This window comes from Trachypithecus francoisi, unplaced genomic scaffold (genome assembly GCF_009764315.1).
Source record: "Trachypithecus francoisi isolate TF-2019V2 unplaced genomic scaffold, Tfra_2.0 Lachesis_group17, whole genome shotgun sequence".
In the NCBI taxonomy this organism is placed as follows: Eukaryota; Metazoa; Chordata; class Mammalia; order Primates; family Cercopithecidae; genus Trachypithecus; species Trachypithecus francoisi.
In genome coordinates, this window is record NW_022681462.1 from 68,748,901 (window position 1) to 68,769,069 (window position 20,169).

The 20,169-nt window shown below is 43.7% G+C and overlaps 1 protein-coding gene across 1 annotated transcript in view; it reads left to right on the forward strand.

Moving 5' to 3' along the window:
* CDKL4 (cyclin dependent kinase like 4) overlaps positions 1-20,169 on the forward strand; it is a 63,277-nt gene that overhangs the window by 11,831 nt on the left and 31,277 nt on the right. The window contains exon 3 of the mRNA XM_033175940.1: positions 13,015-13,087. Coding sequence (XP_033031831.1) covers positions 13,015-13,087 — 73 coding nt within the window. The remainder of the gene's footprint in view (positions 1-13,014; positions 13,088-20,169) is intronic.

Sequence of the window (20,169 nt, forward strand, 5' to 3'; positions counted from 1 at the left end):
CTGGCAATTATGTGTCTTGGAGTTGCTCTTCTGGAGGAGTATCTTTGTGGCGTTCTCGTATTTCCTGAATTTGAATGTTGGCCTGCCCTACTAGGTTGGGGAAGTTCTCCTGGATGATATCCTGAAGAGTGTTTTCCAGTTGGTTCCATTTTCCCCCTCACTTTCAGGCACCCCAATCAGACGTAGATTTGGTCTTTTTACATAATCCCATACTTCTTGCAGGCTTTGTTCATTTCTTTTTCTTCTTTTTTCTTTTGGTTTCTCTTCTCGTTTCATTTCATTCATTTGATCCTCTATCGCTGATACTCTTTCTTCCAGTTGATTGAGTCGGTTACTGAAGCTTGTGCATTTGTCACGTATTTCTCGTGTCATGGTTTTCATCTCTGTCATTTCGTCTATGACCTTCTCTGCATTAATTAGTCTAGCTGTCAATTCTTCCACTCTTTTTTCAAGATTTTTAGTTTCTTTGCGCTGGGTACGTAATTCCTCCTTTAGCTCTGAGAAGTTTGATGGACTGAAGCCTTCTTCTCTCATTTTGTCAAAGTCATTCTCTGACCAGCTTTGATCCGTTGCTGGCGATGGGCTGCGCTCCTTTGCAGGGGGAGATGGGCTCTTATTTTTTGAATTTCCAGCTTTTCTACCCTGCTTTTTCCCCATCTTTGTGGTTTTATCTGTCTCTGGTCTTTGATGATGGTGACATACTGATGGGGTTTTGGTATAGGTGTCCTTCCTGTTTGATAGTTTTCCTTCTGACAGTCAGGACCCTCAGCTATAGGTCTGTTGGAGATTGCTTGAGGTCCACTCCAGACCCTGTTTGCCTGGGTATCAGCAGCAGAGGTTGCAGAAGATCGAATATTGCTGAACAGCGAGTGTACCTGTCTGATTCTTACTTTGGAAGCTTCCTCTCAGGGGTGTACTCCACCCTGTGAGGTGTGTGGTGTCAGACTGCCCCTAGTGGGGGATGTCTCCCAGTTAGGCTACTCAGGGGTCAGGGACCCACTTGAGCAGGCAGTCTGTCCCTTCTCAGATCTCAACCTCCATGTTGGGAGATCCACTGCTCTCTTCAAAGCTGTCAGACAGAGTCGTTCGCGTCTGCACAGGCCTCTGCTGCTTCCCCTGTTGTTTTTTAGCTGTGCCCTGTCCCCAGAGGTGGAGTCTACAGAGACAGGCAGGTTTCCTTGAGCTGCTGTGAGCTCCACCCAGTTCGAGCTTCCCAGCGGCTTTGTTTACCTACTTAAGCCTCAGCAATGGCAGGCGCCCCTCCCCCAGCCTCGCTGCTGCCTTGCGGTTAGATCGCCGCAGACTGCTGTGTTAGCAATGAGGGAGGCTCCGTGGGCGTGGGACCCTTCTGGCCAGGTGTGGGATATATTCTCCTGGTGTGCCAGTTTGCTTAAAGCGCAGTATTGGGGTGGGAGTTACCCGATTTTCCAGGTGTTGTGTGTCTCAGTTCCCCTGGCTAGGAAAAGGGATTCCCTTCCCCCTTGCGCTTCCCAGGTGAGGCGATGCCTCGCCCTGCTTCAGCTCTCGCTGGTCCGGCTGCAGCAGCTGACCAGCACCGATTGTCCGGCACTCCCCAGTGAGATGACCCCAGTACCTCAGTTGAAAATGCAGAAATCACCGGTCTTCTGTGTTGCTCGCGCTGGGAGTTGGAGACTGGAGCTGTTCCTATTCGGCCATCTTGCTCCGCCCCTCCTACTGTATATGTTTTTATGTGCAAACTCTCTCTCACTGGAGTGTAAGTTTTTTGAGGGCATACTTCATGTCTCATTGATCTTAATGGCTTCCTCATGCCTAGCATTCTTTCGCTCAAAAAATATTTCATGGAGCATTTTACACTGGTGCAGAGGATACAGTTATAATGGCACAATCCTGCCCTCAAGAAGCTTAAAATGTAATGAAGAGACAGATATTGAAAGTAACAACTACAAATGCTTACGTTGATTGGGTTAATGCTGATTGCAAGGGATGCACAAGAGAAGCAACTCCAACATCTGTTGACCCCAGGAAGTGAGGGAGATTCTGCAGAGAAGGCAGCATTTGGGTTTTGAAAAGGAAGAGGAGTTGGCCAGATGGACACCCCTGGAAGAATGTACAGACACAAGAAAGAGCAAGGCATGTTCAAGCAACTCCTCTGTTGAATATGTTTTGCAGTGCCGAGGACCTCTGAACCATCCCGCTTTGCACTTTTAAGTTTTACAAATGTGCTTAGCACTGCTAGTGTTCAGTAGTGCTTTGGGTCAGCCCTGAGACTTCAATCTATTATACATGGAGAATGCAAATAGGAACAATCTAGAATATGCTACTCTTTTATGAAATGCTGGGTACTTCTAGATAACAATGATTAATTTAAAGCATTCATCTACTTGCACTCCTTTCCTAAAATCTACTTAAATAACAGGCAAGAAAGTATTTGTAAAGGCCTAAGTCCAGTGAATACCAAACAGAGATAAACAACCAGCTAGCATACATACCCAGCCTATTGGACTATTGTTTATTGGGGGAAACGTGTAGGAGAAATAACTGGTGTGTGGGCATAAGATCAATGTGGCCGGGCACGGTGGCTCACGCCTGTAATCCCAGCACTTTGGGAGGCCAAGGTGGGCGGATCACGAGGTCAGGAGATCGAGAGCATCCTGGCTAACACAGTGAAACCCCGTATCTACTGAAAAACAAAAAAAAAATTAGCCAGTCGTGGTGGCGGGTGCCTGTAGTCCCAGCTACTTGGGAGGCTGAGGCAGGAGAATGACGTGAACCCGGGAGGCGGAGCTTGCAGTGAGCCGAGATCGCACCACTGCACTCCAGACTGGGCGACAGAGCGAGACTCCATCTCAAAAAAAAACAAAAAATATCATCTATGTAGTAAATGTGGTTTGAGCCATGGGATGGTGAGATAATGAAGGGACCCAATGACTAAATTATAGCATAAAGAAAAATTGGGCCGGGCACAGTGACTCATGCCTGTAATCCCAGCACTTTGGGAGGCCAAGGAGGACAGATAACCTGAGGTCAGGAGTTCAAGACCAGCCTGGCCAACATGGTGAAACCCCCATCTCTACTAAAAATACAAAATTAGCCAGGTGTGGTGGTATGCACCTGTAGTCCCAGCTACTTAGGAGGCTGAGACAGGAGAATCGCTTGAACCTGGGAGGCAGAGGTTGCAGTGAGCCAATATTGCACCACTGCACTCCAGCCTGGGCAACAGACTAGAACTCTGTCTCAAAAAAAAAAAAAAAAAAAGTGTTGGGCTGGGCACGATGGCTCACACCTGTAATTTCAGCACTTTGGGAGGCCAAGACAGGCAGATCATTTGAAGTCAGGAGTTCAAGAGCAGCCTGGCCAACATGGTAAAACTACATCTCTACTAAAAATACCAAAAAATGAGCCAGGTGTGGTGGTGTGCCTTTATAGTCCCTATAGTCCCAGCTACTCAGGAGGCTGAGTCAGGAGAATCACTTCAATATGGGAGGTGGAGGTTGCAGTGAGCCAAGATCATGCCACTGCACTCCAGCCTGGGCAACAGAGCGAGACTCCATCTAAAAAAAAAGAAAAAGAAAAAGGGAGTTTTTGTCACAGTGAAGTAAGGTGGTGAAAGTGTACTGCTTCCCCTGCCAGACGAAAGCTTCTCTACTTACTGGATAGAGAAAAAAGCATTTGTTACATCAATAGATGCATCCAAAGTAGTGAGGCTGTGTTGGATTTGCTCCAGTAGAGAAACTGTATGTATAAGAGTGGCTACAATTGGCATCATCTGATTAAAGTGATAATCTATTCTCATTCTCTAAGATCCATTTTTTTTTCTACAAAGCCCAATAGTAAGTTAAATGGGATAGTGATAGGAAGTATCACTCCTGTCAACAGGGAGGATTTCCCTAAACTGCTATTGCACTATACGTGATAGAATAATCCTGCCATCAAGAAGTTTAAAATCTGGCTGGTGCAGTGGCTCACACCTGTAATCCTAGCACTTTGGGAGGCCGAGGCAGGTGAATCATCTGAGGTCAGGAGTTCTAGACCAGCCTGACCAACATGGTGAAACCCTGTCTCTACTAAAAATACAAAAATTAGCCAGGTGTGGTGGTGGGTGCCTATAATCCCAACTACTTGGGAGGCTGAGGCATGAGAATTGCTTGAACCCGGGAGGCAGAGCTTGCAGTGAGCCGAGATCACGTCATTGCACTCCAGCCTGGGCAACGAGATCAAAACTCCATCAAAAAAAAAAAAAGAAGAAGAAGTTTAAAGTCTGATGAAGAATCAGATTACAAGGGAACAATTATAGATTATTATAGTGTTACCATTACTACATGGGTTTATAAAACTGTGGCTGTCCATTTCTGACTGGTGACAACACATGATGTACATTGGTAAATTAAACTTGGATTTCTTTATCAGTTAATTGAGCATAGAAATTTACCATAAGGTTATGGGTGTGGCTTGGTGGAAGGATGACATTGAATCAGGAGTATTAAGAAATACATTATTGACTGGGCACGGTGGCTCACATCTGTAATCCCAGCACTTTGGGAGGCTGAGGCGGGTGGATCACCTGAGGTCAGGAGTTCAAGACCAGCCTGACCAACATGGTGAAACCCCATCTCTATGAAAATACAAAAATTAGCTGGGCATGATAGTGGGACCCTGTAGTCCCAGCTATTCGGGAGGCTGAGACAGGAGAATTGTTTGAACCCGGGAGGTGGAGGTTGCAGTGAGCTGAGATTGCATCACTGCACTCCAGCCTAGACGACAAGAGCAAGATTCCGTAAAGTAAAGCCAGTGACCAGTGACCTTGAAAACCACTGTGGTTCACCAGTTTTGGGGGAATGGGGAGCTTAATGACAGTCAGGTGGCAAATGAATTTTAACTCAAATCCATTTCATGGTTGCCCCAGTGGGTCCACAGATCCATCCTGGTGAATATTTTCCCATTTCCTAAGTGAGTTGCTGAAATAAATACACTAACAACAGGAACAGAAGTGAGGTGGCTCTCTGATCTAAGGAATGAAGGCTGTTATGGTGGAAGAGCCTAGTAGAAGTGTCTGGCATGTTGCTTTTTACCAAAATAGAAAACTGCAAGCAATGCTGCAGATTTGGAGAAAAGCATAGATTAGCATTACCATTAAATGCTATGGGGAGACATAGTTGGGTACTCGATGAGCATGTTGTCTATGATAAATTCTCTTCAACGTTTCTGTCTCCTCCAGTCTCTGAGTTCCTTCTCCCTCATTTTATTAATGAATTTCTGGTGTCTTAACTTCCTTTGGCATAGGCAACCATTTAGTCCAGGCTCAGTCAACCAGTTCAGCAACTAACTAGAATCATTCCTGGATGCCCCAGGTGGTCTGCTGAAATCAGAATCTGGAGCCAGGTGTGGTGGTTCACACCTGTAATGCCAGCACTTTGGGAGGCTGAGGGAGACAGATCACTTGAGGTCAGGAGTTTGAGATCAGCCTGGCCAACATGGTGGAACCCTGTGTCTACTAAAAATACAAAAAAATTAGCCGGGTGTGGTGTCAGGTGCCTGTAATCCCAGCTAATCGGGAGGCTGAGACAGGAGAATTGCTTGAACCTGGGAGGCAGAGGTTGCAGTGAGCCAAAACCATGCCGCTTCACTCCAACCTGGGTGACAGAGCGAAACTCCATCTCAGAAAAAAGGGGGAAAAAAAAAAAACCCAGAATTTCGAATAAGTTGTGCCCATATTGTTATAATCAGCCCACTCTAAAGTCGTATTTCTTCCCCTCTGGTCCAACACCCATGAAATCCATTTCTTCATACATTCCCCGTTATAAATCAGCAAAATGTTGTAGTTCTTTTCACTATGTAAATCTCCTCTTCCTCTGTTTCAGTTTGTTATAGGCCCCCTGAGTCATGCTGGGATCTGACTTTAGTTAAGGTTTGGAGACCCTGAGGGGAGGTGGGGAGAGGAGGCTTGAAGAGAGTGGACATCCCCACACAAGGCACCTGCCTCAGGTGAGATCTGAGAGTCTGCAGCAAGGCAGAAGCAGCCTCATTGTACAAGTTTGGGGGCTACTTCCCATAAGAAGAAAAATTTGGGAGGAAGTTAGGGTGTTCTTAGTTACATGAATACTTTCAAGTGTCACATTCCAATTCCTGGACAATTTCTCCTTCTCATCTCATTAACTGAGAAACTAATTACCCTCACATAAATTCAGTCTTTGTTGTCACTGAGCACCCTGCAGGGTTATTGTCTGTGTCAGTTTTTTAGCAATCTCACGGCAGTCCCAGTGGATCTGTAAAGTGGGTCCTACAGAAACAAGAAGTAAGGGGTTCTTGTAGGGTAAATATCAAAATGCCTGATGTCCTAACTGTGCCTTGAACCAAGATATTACAGCTCTGAACCTGTGCTTTTTTTCTTTAATTTCTCCAGTGAAATTAGAAGCAGCCAGACCACCTCACATATCTGTTATTACCTATATTCCCCATATTGTTCTATCACATTTAGTTCACCAAAGCCTCGCCTTGAATAAGCATTTTATTCCAGATGGCCACAGGTGACCATTTAAATTCCCTTTTCAGGCCAAGCACAGTGGCTCATACCTGTAATCCTAGCACTCTGGGAGGCCGAGGCAGACAGATTGCTTGAGGTCAGGAGTTCAAGACTACTCTAGGCAACAGAGTGAAATCCCATTTCTACTAAAATACAAAAAATCAGCCAGGTATGGTGGCAGGCACCTGTAGTCCCGTCTACTCAGGTGGCTGAGGCAGGAGAATTGCTTCAACCCAGGATGCGGAGGTTGCAGTCAGCCAAGATCACGCCATTGCACTCCAGCCTGAGTGACAGAGCGAGACTCTGTCTCAAAAAAAAAAAAAAAAAAAAAAAAAAAATATATATATATATATATATAAAGACCTGTTTTATTACTGGGTGGCCATCTGCCAGCATCCCCGCCATTAATGGTAATTAGATGCTGCCCTTCAGACCCCATTACATCAGATACCCAATCCTAGATTCTCACAGCCTTGGATTGTTTCCCACATCCACTTCTGGTACCATGTCCTGAATTGGTCAGGATTCAACAACAGAATTCACTCTAGCTAGTTTAAAGAGAAAGACATTTGTCACAAGGTTTTAGTTTATAAAATTTCTGGGGAGTGCCAGAGAAACAAGATTAATTGAGCTCCTATTAGGTACCAGGTCCTGTTCTAGGTGCTGGGGCTCTAATAATGGACAAGAGAAAGTCCTTGCCTTGTGCAATGTACATTCTGATGTAGTCCAGCAATAAAGAAGCGTTATGAGTCTTTGAAGAAAAATAAAGCACAGCGTGAAGTTAGAGAATGCCCAGGAGGTGTATTCGTCAAGGTTCTTCAGAGAAACAAAACCAATACGATACATAGAGGTATTGATAACAGAAGATTTATTATGGGTATTGACTCGTGTGATTATGGAGGGAGAAAAGTTCCGCAATCTGCCATCTGCAAGCCAGAGAACCAGGAAAGCCGATGGTCTAATTCAGGCCAAGTCCTAAGGCCCAAGAGGACAGAAAGCTTCAAAGTCCAAAGGCCTGAGAGCCAGGAGCTTCCACATCCAAGGGCAGAAGAAGACGGATGTCCTAGCTCAAGGAGACAGAAGCAACCCTTCCTCTACCTTTTTGTTGTGTCCAGGCCCCCAGCAGTTTGCTGATGCCTGTCTGCCTACCCTCACCATTGTGGGCGGGTCTTCTTTACTCAGTCTACTGATTCAAATGTGAATCCCTTCCAGAAACACCCTCACAGACACACCCACAGATGATGTTTGGGGTTTTTTTGTTTTTTTGAGAGAAGGTCTCATTCACTTGTCTCACTCTCTGCAGTGGCCTGAACATGGCTTGCTGCAGCTTCAAACTCCCGAACTCAAGCAATCCTCTTGCCGGAGTGTCCTGAGCAGCTGGGACCACAGACACTCACCATTATGTCTGGCTAATTTTTAAACTTTGATTAGAGATGGGGTCTTGCCATGTTGCTCAGGCTGGTCTCAGACTCCTGAGCTCAAGCAATCCTCCTGCCTCAGCCTCCCAAAGTGCTGGGATTACAAGCACGAGTCACTGCACCTGGCAGAAATAATGTTTTACCAGCTATCTGGGCATCCCTTAACCTAGTCAAGTTAACACAGAAAATTACTCATCACCAAAAGAGAGTAGAAGGAACAATAAACTGTTAATAGAAGTAGAAATAGAAGTGAATGTAGAAATAGAAGTAAAATGTTATTAACAGCCTGACTGAAGTTATAAATAAGCCTGGGGGGCCAGGGATTACAGGCTCACGCCTGTAATCCCAACACTTTCAGGAGGCCGAGGCAGGCAGATCACCTGGGGTCAGGAGTTCGAGACCAGCCTGACCAACATGGAGAAACCCCATCTCTACTAAAAATACAAAATTAGCCAGGTGTGGTGGTGCATGCCTGTAATCCCAGCTACTCAGAAGGCTGAGGCAGGAGAATCACTTGAACCTGCGAGGCAGAGGTTGTGGTGAGCTGAGATTGTGCCATTGCGCTCTAGCCTGGGCAACAAGAGTGAAACTCCGTCTCAATAAATAAATAAATGATAAAATAAGCCTAGCATGTTCAGAGAACAGCAGAAAATAATGGACTGGGATGGAGTGACTTTGGGGATGTGACAGGCGATAAAGTTGGGAAGGGAAATGGAAGTAAAATGTTATTAACAGCCTGGTAGGCCATAGTAACAACGCTGGATTTTATTCTAGTATAGTAAAGATTTACTGAGAAGGACTGAATTCATCTTGGGTAGTAATAATGAAATCAAGCTTCCCCTATTAAGTTTTTATAACAAACTTCCAGGTAGTGACTTCTGATGTCAGCATCAGGTCTTCCTCTGAGTGATTCAAGGAGCATATTCTGAGAAGTTCAGTCTGAATTCCCTCATCATGTTACCCTTTCTTGTTAACCCATTCGGACTTGAACTGTGGTGTCTCATGTTTGCTTTAAGGCCTTCTTTATGACTTTTAGTATTACTTTTAGCGGCAAGAACCTCAATTACTTCTGAACCAGTCAAATATTTGGTTTTGCACTCGCCCAAAATATAATATTTAAACATTGAGCATCATTTGATTTCACCAGAGGTTCATTTTGCTCCAAGATGTTTGGAAAAAGGCTGCCTGTGGCTGAACAGTGCTGCAGCACTCTATCTTTCTGGACTGAGCACCGCGTGGATGTGCATTCTCTTTGATGGTTATCTTCTCTTTGCACGATCTGTAGTGGTGGTTTGTGGTTCTCTTTGATGGCTATCTTCTCTTTGCACGATCAGGGATGTTGTTTTGCCCCTGACGGAATCTGCCTTCTTGGAAGCTAACTGAACCGAATGTGACATTTCCTGTGAGATGCCTTTAAACATCCTCTTTCATGTTAAAGGCATCTTTAACATCCTATGAAATTACTTCATTCTTGATTCCATGTTATTTAGGCTAATAATTGGGGCTTTGCAGTTTCTGAATCCTAGCCCCTATCTCATTTCCCAATTCCTGTACTTACTCTCCTGCACCTGTAGGCTCTTAGATCCCGACCAGACCAGCGTTCTGTTCCCATGTTAGTAGGAGCAGGTGCTCCACCCTTGCTAGTCCCTCCCAAGGATGGAAATCCATTTCCCTTCCTCTCACTGCTGCCACCATAATCTAAGTGTCCAAGTCTCACTTGGGTTATTGAATTAGCCTAATTTCTCTCGCTGTATGTGTGTTGCCCCCCAGAAATCCATTCTCCATATTATGTCACTTCCTTGCTTGATTTCTTTCAATGGTTTTGAATTTAGCATAAAATCCAAATTTCTTATCGAGATCTAGAACTCTGAGGCCCTCCATGGACTGGTCTCTGCCAATCTTCCCATCTTCTTCCCTCAAGCGTCAGCCACACTCACAGCTGGCCTCATACTGTCTTCCCCACACTCCCAGTTCCTTCTCTCCTTGGGGCCTCTTGCTATTCTGCACCTCTTCTGTCTTTGTATGGGGGTCTCAATCCCATCGACTGGCCTTATCTGATCTCAGACCTGTATCTCCAGAACCCATGTGGGTGTTAAAACCAGACATTGAGGGGATAGATTACTCCATAAACTTATGAGATATTATTCTGTTATTATGCATGAGGAAAACTGAAAGTTTAGAGAACTTAAATAACGTATGTTCAAGATTATAAAGTAGAGGCCAGGCACAGTGGCTCACACCTGTAATCCCAGCACTTTGGGAGGCCGAGGGTGGATCACGAGGTCAGGAGATCGAGACCATCCTGGCTAACACAGTAAAATACCATCTCTACTAAAAATACAAAAAATCAGCTGGGTGTGGTGGCCGACGCCTGTAGTCCCAGCTACTCGGGAGGCTGAGACAGGAGAATGGTGTGAACCCGGGAGGCAGAGCTTGCAGTGAGCTGAGATTGGGCCACTGCACTCCAGCCTGGGCGACAGAGCAAGACTCCATCTCAAAAAAAAAAAAAAAAAAAAAAGATTATAAAGTAGGAAGGAAGCAGCATATCTGGGATTTGAATTCAAGCGACCTGTCTCACAGTGCTCAAAATGGCTATACTATTCTTCCTGCCTCATATTTTAAAAATGTAAACAATGTTGTTTCAGGTTTGACTCTAGGTGAAGTGGGGAGAATACAGTTATATCAGAATTCAGTGCTGGAAATAGACACTTCAAGTGGAAAGGGATTTAATCATGAGAATTAGGTACATTCACAATATTAATAATGAGGAGAACTGGAGTCAGAGGGTTGCCACTGGGCCACTGATGTCAAGGGCCTACCACCATAATTGTGATACAAGATCAGGAAACTGCTCTGAGGAAAATACCATGTACATTGCTTGCTTTTCTCTGCGTGTACTTCAGCCTCACACGGTGGTATCTCGTAGCTAGTGTTATAACTGAGTCATGCCTAGGCCTTCCCACTGTTCTGTAAAGTCAGCTACATCTGCCCATGTTCAGTTTTTAAAAAGTGATCTAAATATATGATTTAAGTATCCAAATATGATAAAATATTAAATCTGAATAATGGATATGTTTGGGGTATTACATAATATAATTTTTTTAAATTAAGAAAATCCTTATAGTTGACATTTAGTAAAAGAAACCCTTATGTTTCAGATTTTTAAAAAATATACGGACAACAGCCACATCTCCATCAACAGGGCTGAAAGACAAACAACACTAAGAAAAATATTTGCAGCATGTATAACAGACCGTGATATACATTGAGTCTTTGTAAATCAGTAAGAAAGCAGTGAACAGACCAATTTAAAAAGCAATAAATGCATGAAACGGAATTACACAAAAGAAGAAATGTAGTATCCAATAAGGGTGTGAAAAATAATAATCACTAAAAATTAGTGAAATGCAAATAAAAAACACGAGACATCTTTTTATTTTAACCACAGATTGGCAAACATAACATTGGCAAAACCAAATGTTGGCAAGACAATGAGGAGACAGGGACTTTGATGCACAGATGTTTGGTGGGAGTGAAAATGGGTATAACCTTCCTCAGAAAGGGTAGTTTGACAGTGTGTAAATGTGAAGGCATCATCATGGGACAGTGATGTGAGTGATGGAAAGCTACCAACAGAAAAGTTACAGAGAATGTAATTGCTATAATTCATGGAGATGGTTACATAAAATAGAATACTCGCAAACAGAGTAAGTTTCCCAGACCCCCAATCCCCAGTGGAAAACACACCTGCCCATGATACTTCCCAATATTTTCTGTATAGGATGATGAGTCTGCCAGAGACAAGAAGCTTACACCTTCCCATTCTTATGGGATCCTTATTCTCCCTGGCCTCCTTTTGGGCTATCTGCTTACCAGGGACAAGTAACTATTACAAAATAACTTGAGTGTCTACCACCAACATGAATTGGATGAATTGAAGAGCTATCTTCCAAGTATACCTTTTTTCCTGCAAAACCAAGTCTCAGGTCTACCTGAATTTCGTCCCTGCAGGATCAAAATGTAATGGGTGTCTACCATTGGTCTCAGAAATCCCACTTCTAGAACTTATCTTAAGAAGGTAATTGCATAAATATCATAAGATGGATGATTACAGATATTCATTGAAGAGTTTCTAGAAATGAAAATTGGCTGAACTGAACTGCTCATCAATGGAGACTAAGTAAATTATGCTACAGCCATATAATAATCTCCTCTGGAGCCACTAAAATATATGTGTACATGTTGGTATTTGTACCTCTATGCATAAAACGTTTCTCAAAGTGGTCGGGGTGAAATTGAAGAAAATAAATGGGTGGCTAGGCAGGTGTCAGAGAGACTTCATGTATATACTTTTATATGTTTAAATTTGAACCATACAAATGTGTTTATTTTAAAATTAAAGTTAAAAAGTAAATACTGGCTGGGCATAGTGGCTCACACCTGTAATCCCAGCACTCTAGGAGGGTGAGGCAGATGGATCATCTGAGATTGGGAGTTCAGGACCAGCCTGGCCAACATGGCGAAACCCCATCTCTACTAAAAATACAAAAATTAGCTGGGCATGGTGGTGTGCGCCTGTAATCCCAGCTACTTGGGAGGCTGAGGCAAGAGAATCGAATGTCTTGAACTCCGAAAGAGGAAGTTGCAGTGAGCTGAGATCATGCCACTGCACTCTAGCCTGGGTGACAGAGCCAGACCCTGTCTCAAAAAAAAAAAAAAAAAAAAAAGTACAGAGAGAGACAGGGAGAGAGAGGAACAGAGATGCCTAAAAAGACAGCAACCAGAAGTGATAGCCATTATTTTGGGGTAGCAAGATTTGACCCAACACATTTTATTCCTTTACTTTTCTATATTTTTGAATCTTCATAAGTGTGTATCATTTTGTGGATGTAAAAAATTCAAATTACAAAAGGAAATTACATAACTATAATAAAAAGATAGTAAAGCCCAATTTTCACTAAAATTTTTTTAGGATCCCTCTGCATGATGTTCCTTGAACACAGCAGTCCCTCGCCACTCCACTTCTATTCCCAACCCTTGCTTCTGGAACGCTATCCTGTGAGTTTTCATTTCCCTTTTTATTTTTTCCCTCAGAGTTGCTGATGGAGTGATCAAAAGTGTATTATGGCAAACACTTCAAGCTCTTAATTTCTGTCATATACATAACGTAAGTAACATTTTCTAATGAATTTATTCATTTCTTCATGATGAGTCTTCTAAATAGCTCAGGGTTTTGTTTGGAGAGCTGAAGACAAAGGGAAAGTAGGAGTCAAAGAAGCAAAACAAAAGTTCAGCCAGTAATCCCAGCACTTTGGGAGGCTGAGGTAGGAGGATCAAGTGAGCCCCAGAGTTTGAGACCGGCCTGGGGCAAGACCCTGTCTGCAAAAAAGAAGAAAAGGAAATAACAAAAGAAAGTTCAAAATATGAGAAAAAAGTGATGCATTATTCTTGACTCTTTCCAATTTCTGTAAGAATCAAATTGCTAATTCCTTATGAATTAAAAATTTGAATAAATGTAATGATTCCTTTTGCCATAGGGCCAGTGACCCCTGAAACTATGTTGTTTTTTGTTTTTTTTTTGTTTGTTTTTTTTGAGACAGAGTCTCGCTCTGTCACCCAAGCTGGAGTGCACAGGCCAGATCTCAGCTCACTGCAAGCTCCGCCTCCCGGGTTCACGCCATTCTCCTGCCTCAGCCTCCCAAGTAGCTGGGACTACAGGCGCCCGCCACCTCGCCCAGCTAGTTTTTTGTATTTTTTAGTAGAGACGGGGTTTCACCGTGTTAGCCAGGATGGTCTCGATCTCCTGACCTTGTGATCCGCCCGCCTCGGCCTCCCAAAGTGCTGGGATTACAGGCTTGAGCCACCGCGCCCGGCCTAAACTATGTTTAAATTGGGCGAGAATAATTTTTCAGGGCTGGTGTGGTGGCTCATGCCTGTAATCCCAGCACTTTGGGAGGCCAATGCGTGCAGATGGCTTTGAGCTCAGGAGTTCAAGACCAGCTTGGGCAACATGGAGAAACCCTATCTCTATGAAAAAATATAAAATTTAGCCAGCCATGGTGGTGCACACCTATAATCCTAGCTACTTGGGAGGTTGAAGCTGGAGAATCACTTGAACCCGGGAGGCGGAGGTTGCAGTGAGCCGAGATCACACCACTGCTCTCCAGCCTGGGCGACAGAATGAGACCCTGTCTCCAAAAGTAATAATAGTAAGTTTTCAGGATATTGCTGGTGTAATCCCCCATGGTACTTTTTTTTTTTTCACTATTATTTTTATGTCTCTTAAATCCTTTACTCTATAGCAATCTAAGTCACCCTTTACTTTCCTTCTTAAAAGCCATTTCCAGCCGGGCGTGGTGGCTCACGCCTGTAATCTCAGCACTTTGGGAGGCCAAGGTGGGCGGCTCACGAGGTCAGGAGATCGAGACCATCCTGGCTAACATGGTGAAACCCCATCTCTACTAAAAATACAAAACATTAGCTGGGCGTGGTGGCGGGTGCTTGTAGTCCCAGCTACTCGGGAGGCTGAGGCAGGAGAATGGCGTGAACCCAGTAGGCGGAGCTTGCAGTGAGCTGAGATTACACCACTGCACCCCGGCCTGGGCGACAGAGTGAGACTGTCTCAAAAAAAAAAAAAAAAGTTCATGAATCTTTTACAGCCGTAGTTCTCAAGCTTGGGCATGCATCAAAATCACTAGGAGGGCTTGTGAAAACACAGCGTCCTGGGCCCCGTCCCCAGAGTTTCTGATTCAGTAGGTCTGAGGTAGGGCCCCAAGAATGTGCATGTCTTCTGTTTTTCCCAGATGCTACTGAAGCTGCTGGTTCAAGAACCACACTTTGAATACGACTATGTTAGAGAAATAATTTTGGCTGTTTCCTGTACGTAACTTAACTTGTTCTTTCACTTGTATTTCCTGTAAATTGGAGTTTATATCTAGAGGCTTGATCATATTCAGGTTCAGCTTTTTTTTAGATAAGAATGCCTCCTACGTGGTGCTGTACACTTCCTGTCGCATCCCCATCATGAGGTGTATAGCAGCCACTTGTCCCACTTTCGAGAATGTTAAAATTGATGAGTGGGCTCAGGAGGTATTCGTTTGGTCCCCTCCATTATCATTTTCCCTGTCAACGTTGTTTCCCTGGTGGTTTTAGCATCCAGTGATGATTATTGCCTGCATCTAGTATTTCATGACAGTGATTTTCTAATTCTATTATTCCTTCTGCATTTAGTAATTGGAATTGTATGGAAAAGAACTCACCCTCATGGATTCTGGCTACTTTTATTTATCAACACTCAGGGTGATGAGCGGGTATCTTAGCAACAGTGACACGTTTTGGGGAGAGGTGGCTGGAGCACCATTATAAACACCAATTTTGTATTGTGGTGTTTTCGATTCTTTGCTGTTATTGGTCTCTCCGATGCTCAGATTTTCCCATCTTAGGCCAACGAGAGCTTCTTCAAGTTGGCTCCTGGTACCTTTGCTATATATCATTGTATTTTTGCGACAGTCTCACTCTGTTGCCCAGGCTGGAGTGCAGTGGCGTGATCATAGCGCACTTGGGCCTCAAACTCCTGAGCTCAAGTGATTCTCCCACTTCAGCCTCCCTGAGTAGCTGGGACTACAGGCATATGCCACTACACTCAGCCAATTTTTGTTTCTGCAGAGACAGGGGTCTCACTATCTTGCCCAGGCTGGCCTCAAACTCCTGCCTTGGATGCCCAAAGTGCGAGGATTACAGGTGTGAACCACTGCACTCAGCCAATGATAGCTTTTAAAAAATATATCTAGCCCTTTTGAGTTGGTGCCTAGACAGAGACAGTGCTGAGGCAATGATACAGAGTACCATATGGTCAGTTTTGATGCCAGCAGAATGTCTATCATAGCAGTCTAGGATTGCTGAAAAAGAAAGTATAAGATCATGGGAATACATTTCAGTATGGAGGGGAAGCTTTCTTTACTTTTAGGAAAGTCAGTGAAGTTTTTATTAGGTTAAATCAAAAGCTTTTATTTTCTATTAATGTAGAGGGATATTTTTCACAAACTATGTAAACCTATTTTTCATGATGCAAATTGTGCTTTCTGATACTTAATAAAGATGATGCCAAATGGAATCCTTATCTCTGTTGCTTTCCACCATGCTATAGGAGGTATCAAAGTTGCTGCAGGAGTTTTATGGGTAGTTAAAATGATTTCTAAAAATACCACTTACCACAAGTGTTTATCCCTATATAACCAGACACTTTCCAAGTACTTGGTTATAAGCTTGAATTCAATGTCTGTGGCTGCTTTATCTTTGTATCTCTTTAATACCTAAATTGGTTATTTTTATGTAAAGGGTGCTCAATAAATATTTATTTAATAACTGGATGGATGGATGGATGGTTGGATGGATGGATGGATAGATGGATGGATGGGTGGATGGATGGATGGATAGATGGATGGATGGGTGGATGGATGGATGGATGGATGGATGGATGGTTGGATGGATGGATGGATGGATGGATCAATGGTTGGTTGGTTGAATGAGTCAATCAGTAAGTCAACCCAAACTGCCTAACTGATTGTGACTATCTCCAGTGGACCCAAACATTATTGTAGACCAACGCAACTGCCATCATTTCTGCCCTTGGAACAACACATTCTATACCCTAAGCTTTAAAACACCGAAAACTTCTGATTGATAATATGTGGCCTCTATTAAAAACAAATAATTTTTCAGGCCAGGCATGGCGGTTCATGCCTGTAATCCCAGGACTTTGGGAAGTTGAGGTGGGCAGATTACCTGAGATGAGGAGTTCAAGACCAGCCTGGCCAACATGGTGAAACCCTATCTCTACTAAAAATACAAAAAATTTCTGGGCATGGTAATGCATGCCTGTAATCCCATTACTACTCGGGACGCTGAGGTGGGAGAATCACTTGAACTCGGGAGGCAGCGGTTACAGTGAGCTAAGATCAGGCCACTGCACTCCAGCCTGGGTGACAGTGCAAGACTCTGTCTCAAAAAAAAGATAATTTTTCAGACAAATTTGCATCCTCCAAGATGGAAATTCCTTCTCATTTTCTTATGGTAAGCCTTTGTGTATCTGTCTTTTTATTTATCTATAATTAAAATGCATGCAAAGAAAAAAAATCTAAGCCATATATAAAGCTGTCACAATAATACAACTAAAACCTTCATACTCTCCTTATTTTTAGAGGAACTCCCATGATAGTCTCAAAGGATAGAAAAGGCAATCTGACCCAGTGGTGTTGCTGACGACGCACAGCTTTCAACCTGTAGAGACCATGTGTACCTTATCATCTCAAGAGTCGAGATCCTAAGCAGGACACTGAAGGTTAAAGTACCAAGGGATTCAGGCCTTGCTACTCCAACTATGGTTCATAGAGATCACTTGGGAGCTTGTTAGAAATGCTGAATCTGAGGTCCTCTACAGACCGGCTGAATCAGAGTCTGCATTTTAACCAGAGCTCCAGGTGATTCATGTGCACATTAAATTTGGAGAAGCGCAGGACTTAAGAAAATACCTACTCGTTTGGTGCTGTTTTACCCTATAATATCACTAGAGTGAGGTAACCAAAGTGATCCATTTAACACCATAATGAACCCATGGATTTTTATATATTTGCTGTATTGATTAGAGAAGAGGGGAAAGGGGGCTTCATCTCAAAATGGCAAAAATGACTTCTTTTTTTTTTTTTTTCCTGAGACAGGATCCTGCTCTGTTGCCCAGGCTAGAATGCAGTGGCACCTTCACGGCTCACTGCAACTTCAGCCTCCCATGCTCAAACAATCCTTCCACCTTAGCCTCCCAAGGAACTGGGACTACACATACCACCATGCATGGCTAATTTAAAAAAAAAAAAAATTTTTTTTTTGTAGTGATAGTTTCATTGTGTTGCCCAGGGTGATCTCAAACCCCTGACCTCAAGCCATCCTCCCACCTTGGCCTCCCAAAGAGCTAGGATTACAGGCATGAGCCACCATGCCCAGCTGGCAAAAATGACTTCTGAGATAGGAGCAGGCCAGGCTGCAACCTCCATCAGCATCTTGTTGATCCTTATGTTTTGGTTGTTGAGGAGGGAGTCCCTTTTCTCCTCATTGTATGAGTATCCATGCCTAAGGCTCCAAGAGAATAAATTTATCAGATAATAAAAAAACTATTTATTGTTTTTATCAGGCTATTTAAGAAGCAATTTCTGGTGTGCAAGTTTGCAGAGATGATTTTAAAGTTAAAAGTCAGTTTTAAAATACCATAGATATCTCTTTTGGCTGGCTTGTGAGCCAAAAAAAAAAAATTGCCCATCAGCCACAACAACCGAACCTGAGCAATGTTTGCTAAAAGCTGTGTACAAGGCCAAGTGTGGTGTCTCATGCCTGTAATCCCAGCACTTTGGGAGGCTGAGGCAGGTGGATCACCTGAGGTCAGGAGTTCAAGACCAGCCTGGCCAACATGGCGAAACCCCATCTCTACTAAAAAATACAAAAAATTGGCCGGGCGCGGTGGCTCAAGCCTGTAATCCCAGCACTTTGGGAGGCCGAGACGGGCGGATCACGAGGTCAGGAGATCGAGACCATCCTGGCTAACACAGTGAAACCCCATCTCTACTAAAAATACAAAAACTAGCTGGGCGAGGTGGCGGGCGCCTGTAGTCCCAGCTACTCGGGAGGCTGAGGCAGGAGAATGGCGTAAACCCGGGAGGCGGAGCTTGCAGTGAGCTGAGATCCGGCCACTGCACTCCAGTCCGGGCGACAGAGTGAGACTCCACCTCAAAAAAAAAAAAAAAAAAAAATTAGCCAGGTATGGTGGTGGGTGACTGTAATCTCAGCAACTCAGGAGGCTGAGGCAGGAGAATCACTTGAACCCGGGACACAGAGGTTGCAGTGAGCCGAGATCGTGCCACTGCACTCCAGCCTGGGTAACAAAAAGCAACTCTGTCTCAAAAAAAAAAAAAAAAAAGCTGTGTATAAAACTCAATTTATTAAAATTATTTTATTAACAGAGACTTGCATGCTTCTTGTTCTTTGAGGGAAAATAGGCTGATTGCAAGAGGCGTTGCAGAGAGTTTGCACTGAGTGTGGCTTTGCAGTGGAGTAGGTGAATGCTGTATTTCTAAGCGTCTTCTTCCCCCCCATGCCCTGTTTCTTATGGTTCCATTTATTTATTTTTTAATTTTATTTTTTAATTTTTATTTATTTATTTTGAGAGTCTTGCTACGTCGCCCAGGCTGGGGTCCAGTGGCACAACTGCAGCTCACTGCAACCTCCACCTCCCAGGTTCAAGCGATTCTCCTGCGTCAGCCCCCTGAGTAGCTGGGATTACAGGCACCCACAACCATGCCTGGCTAATTTTTGTATGTTTAGTAGAGACAGGGTTTCACCATGTTGGCCAGGCTGCTCTCGAACTCCTGATCTCAGGTGATCTGCCTGCCTCAGCCTCCCAAAGTGCTGGGATTACAGGCATGAACCACCGCACCCAGCCAGGTTCCAATTATTTTTACTCCCTTTTAAATTTCTTCAGTATCCTCTCACTCTTCATCAGTAACTTCTCTTACCTGCTCCTATACCAATTAATGTTCCTGTTTCTTTGGGACATGTCAATACTTCATTTCCTTTTGTATATTTGGTTGAAAAATAAGTGCTATAAATTTCACATGGATTAGATCCAGAAAACATATGGATAGGCCAATGGACAGATATCGATGTAAATCCATTTACTTGGTAATGCTACACATAGTCTAGAAATTCTAGAATTTGATGCAAACTCATTTAAAGGACATCACCTGTTCTAATGTAATCACCAACTATAAGTGAGTGTTACTGACTCAGAGTGTTAGTCTAAATTTCTTAAGAGTGTTGCTTAAAAGGTAGGATATCAAAACTATGTTCATTTATATTCCAGCAATTTTTTTTTTTTTTTTTTTGAGGCAGGGTCTCACTCTGCCAGACAGACTAGAGTGTGGTGGTGCCATCTTGGCTCACTGCAACCTCCACCTCCTGGGCACAAGCCATCCTCCCATCTCAGCCTCTTGTGTAGCTGGGACTAAAGGCGCACACCACACACTTGGCTAATTTTTGTATTTTTTGTGGAGACTGACTTTCACCATTGGGCCCAGGCTGGTATCAAACTCCTGGGCTCAGGCGATCCTCCCAACTTGGCCTCCTGAAGTGCAAGGATTACAGGCGTCAGCAACTATGCCCAGCCTATGTATTTTTTTTAATTAGTGTCTAAGGCCTTAGTACTTT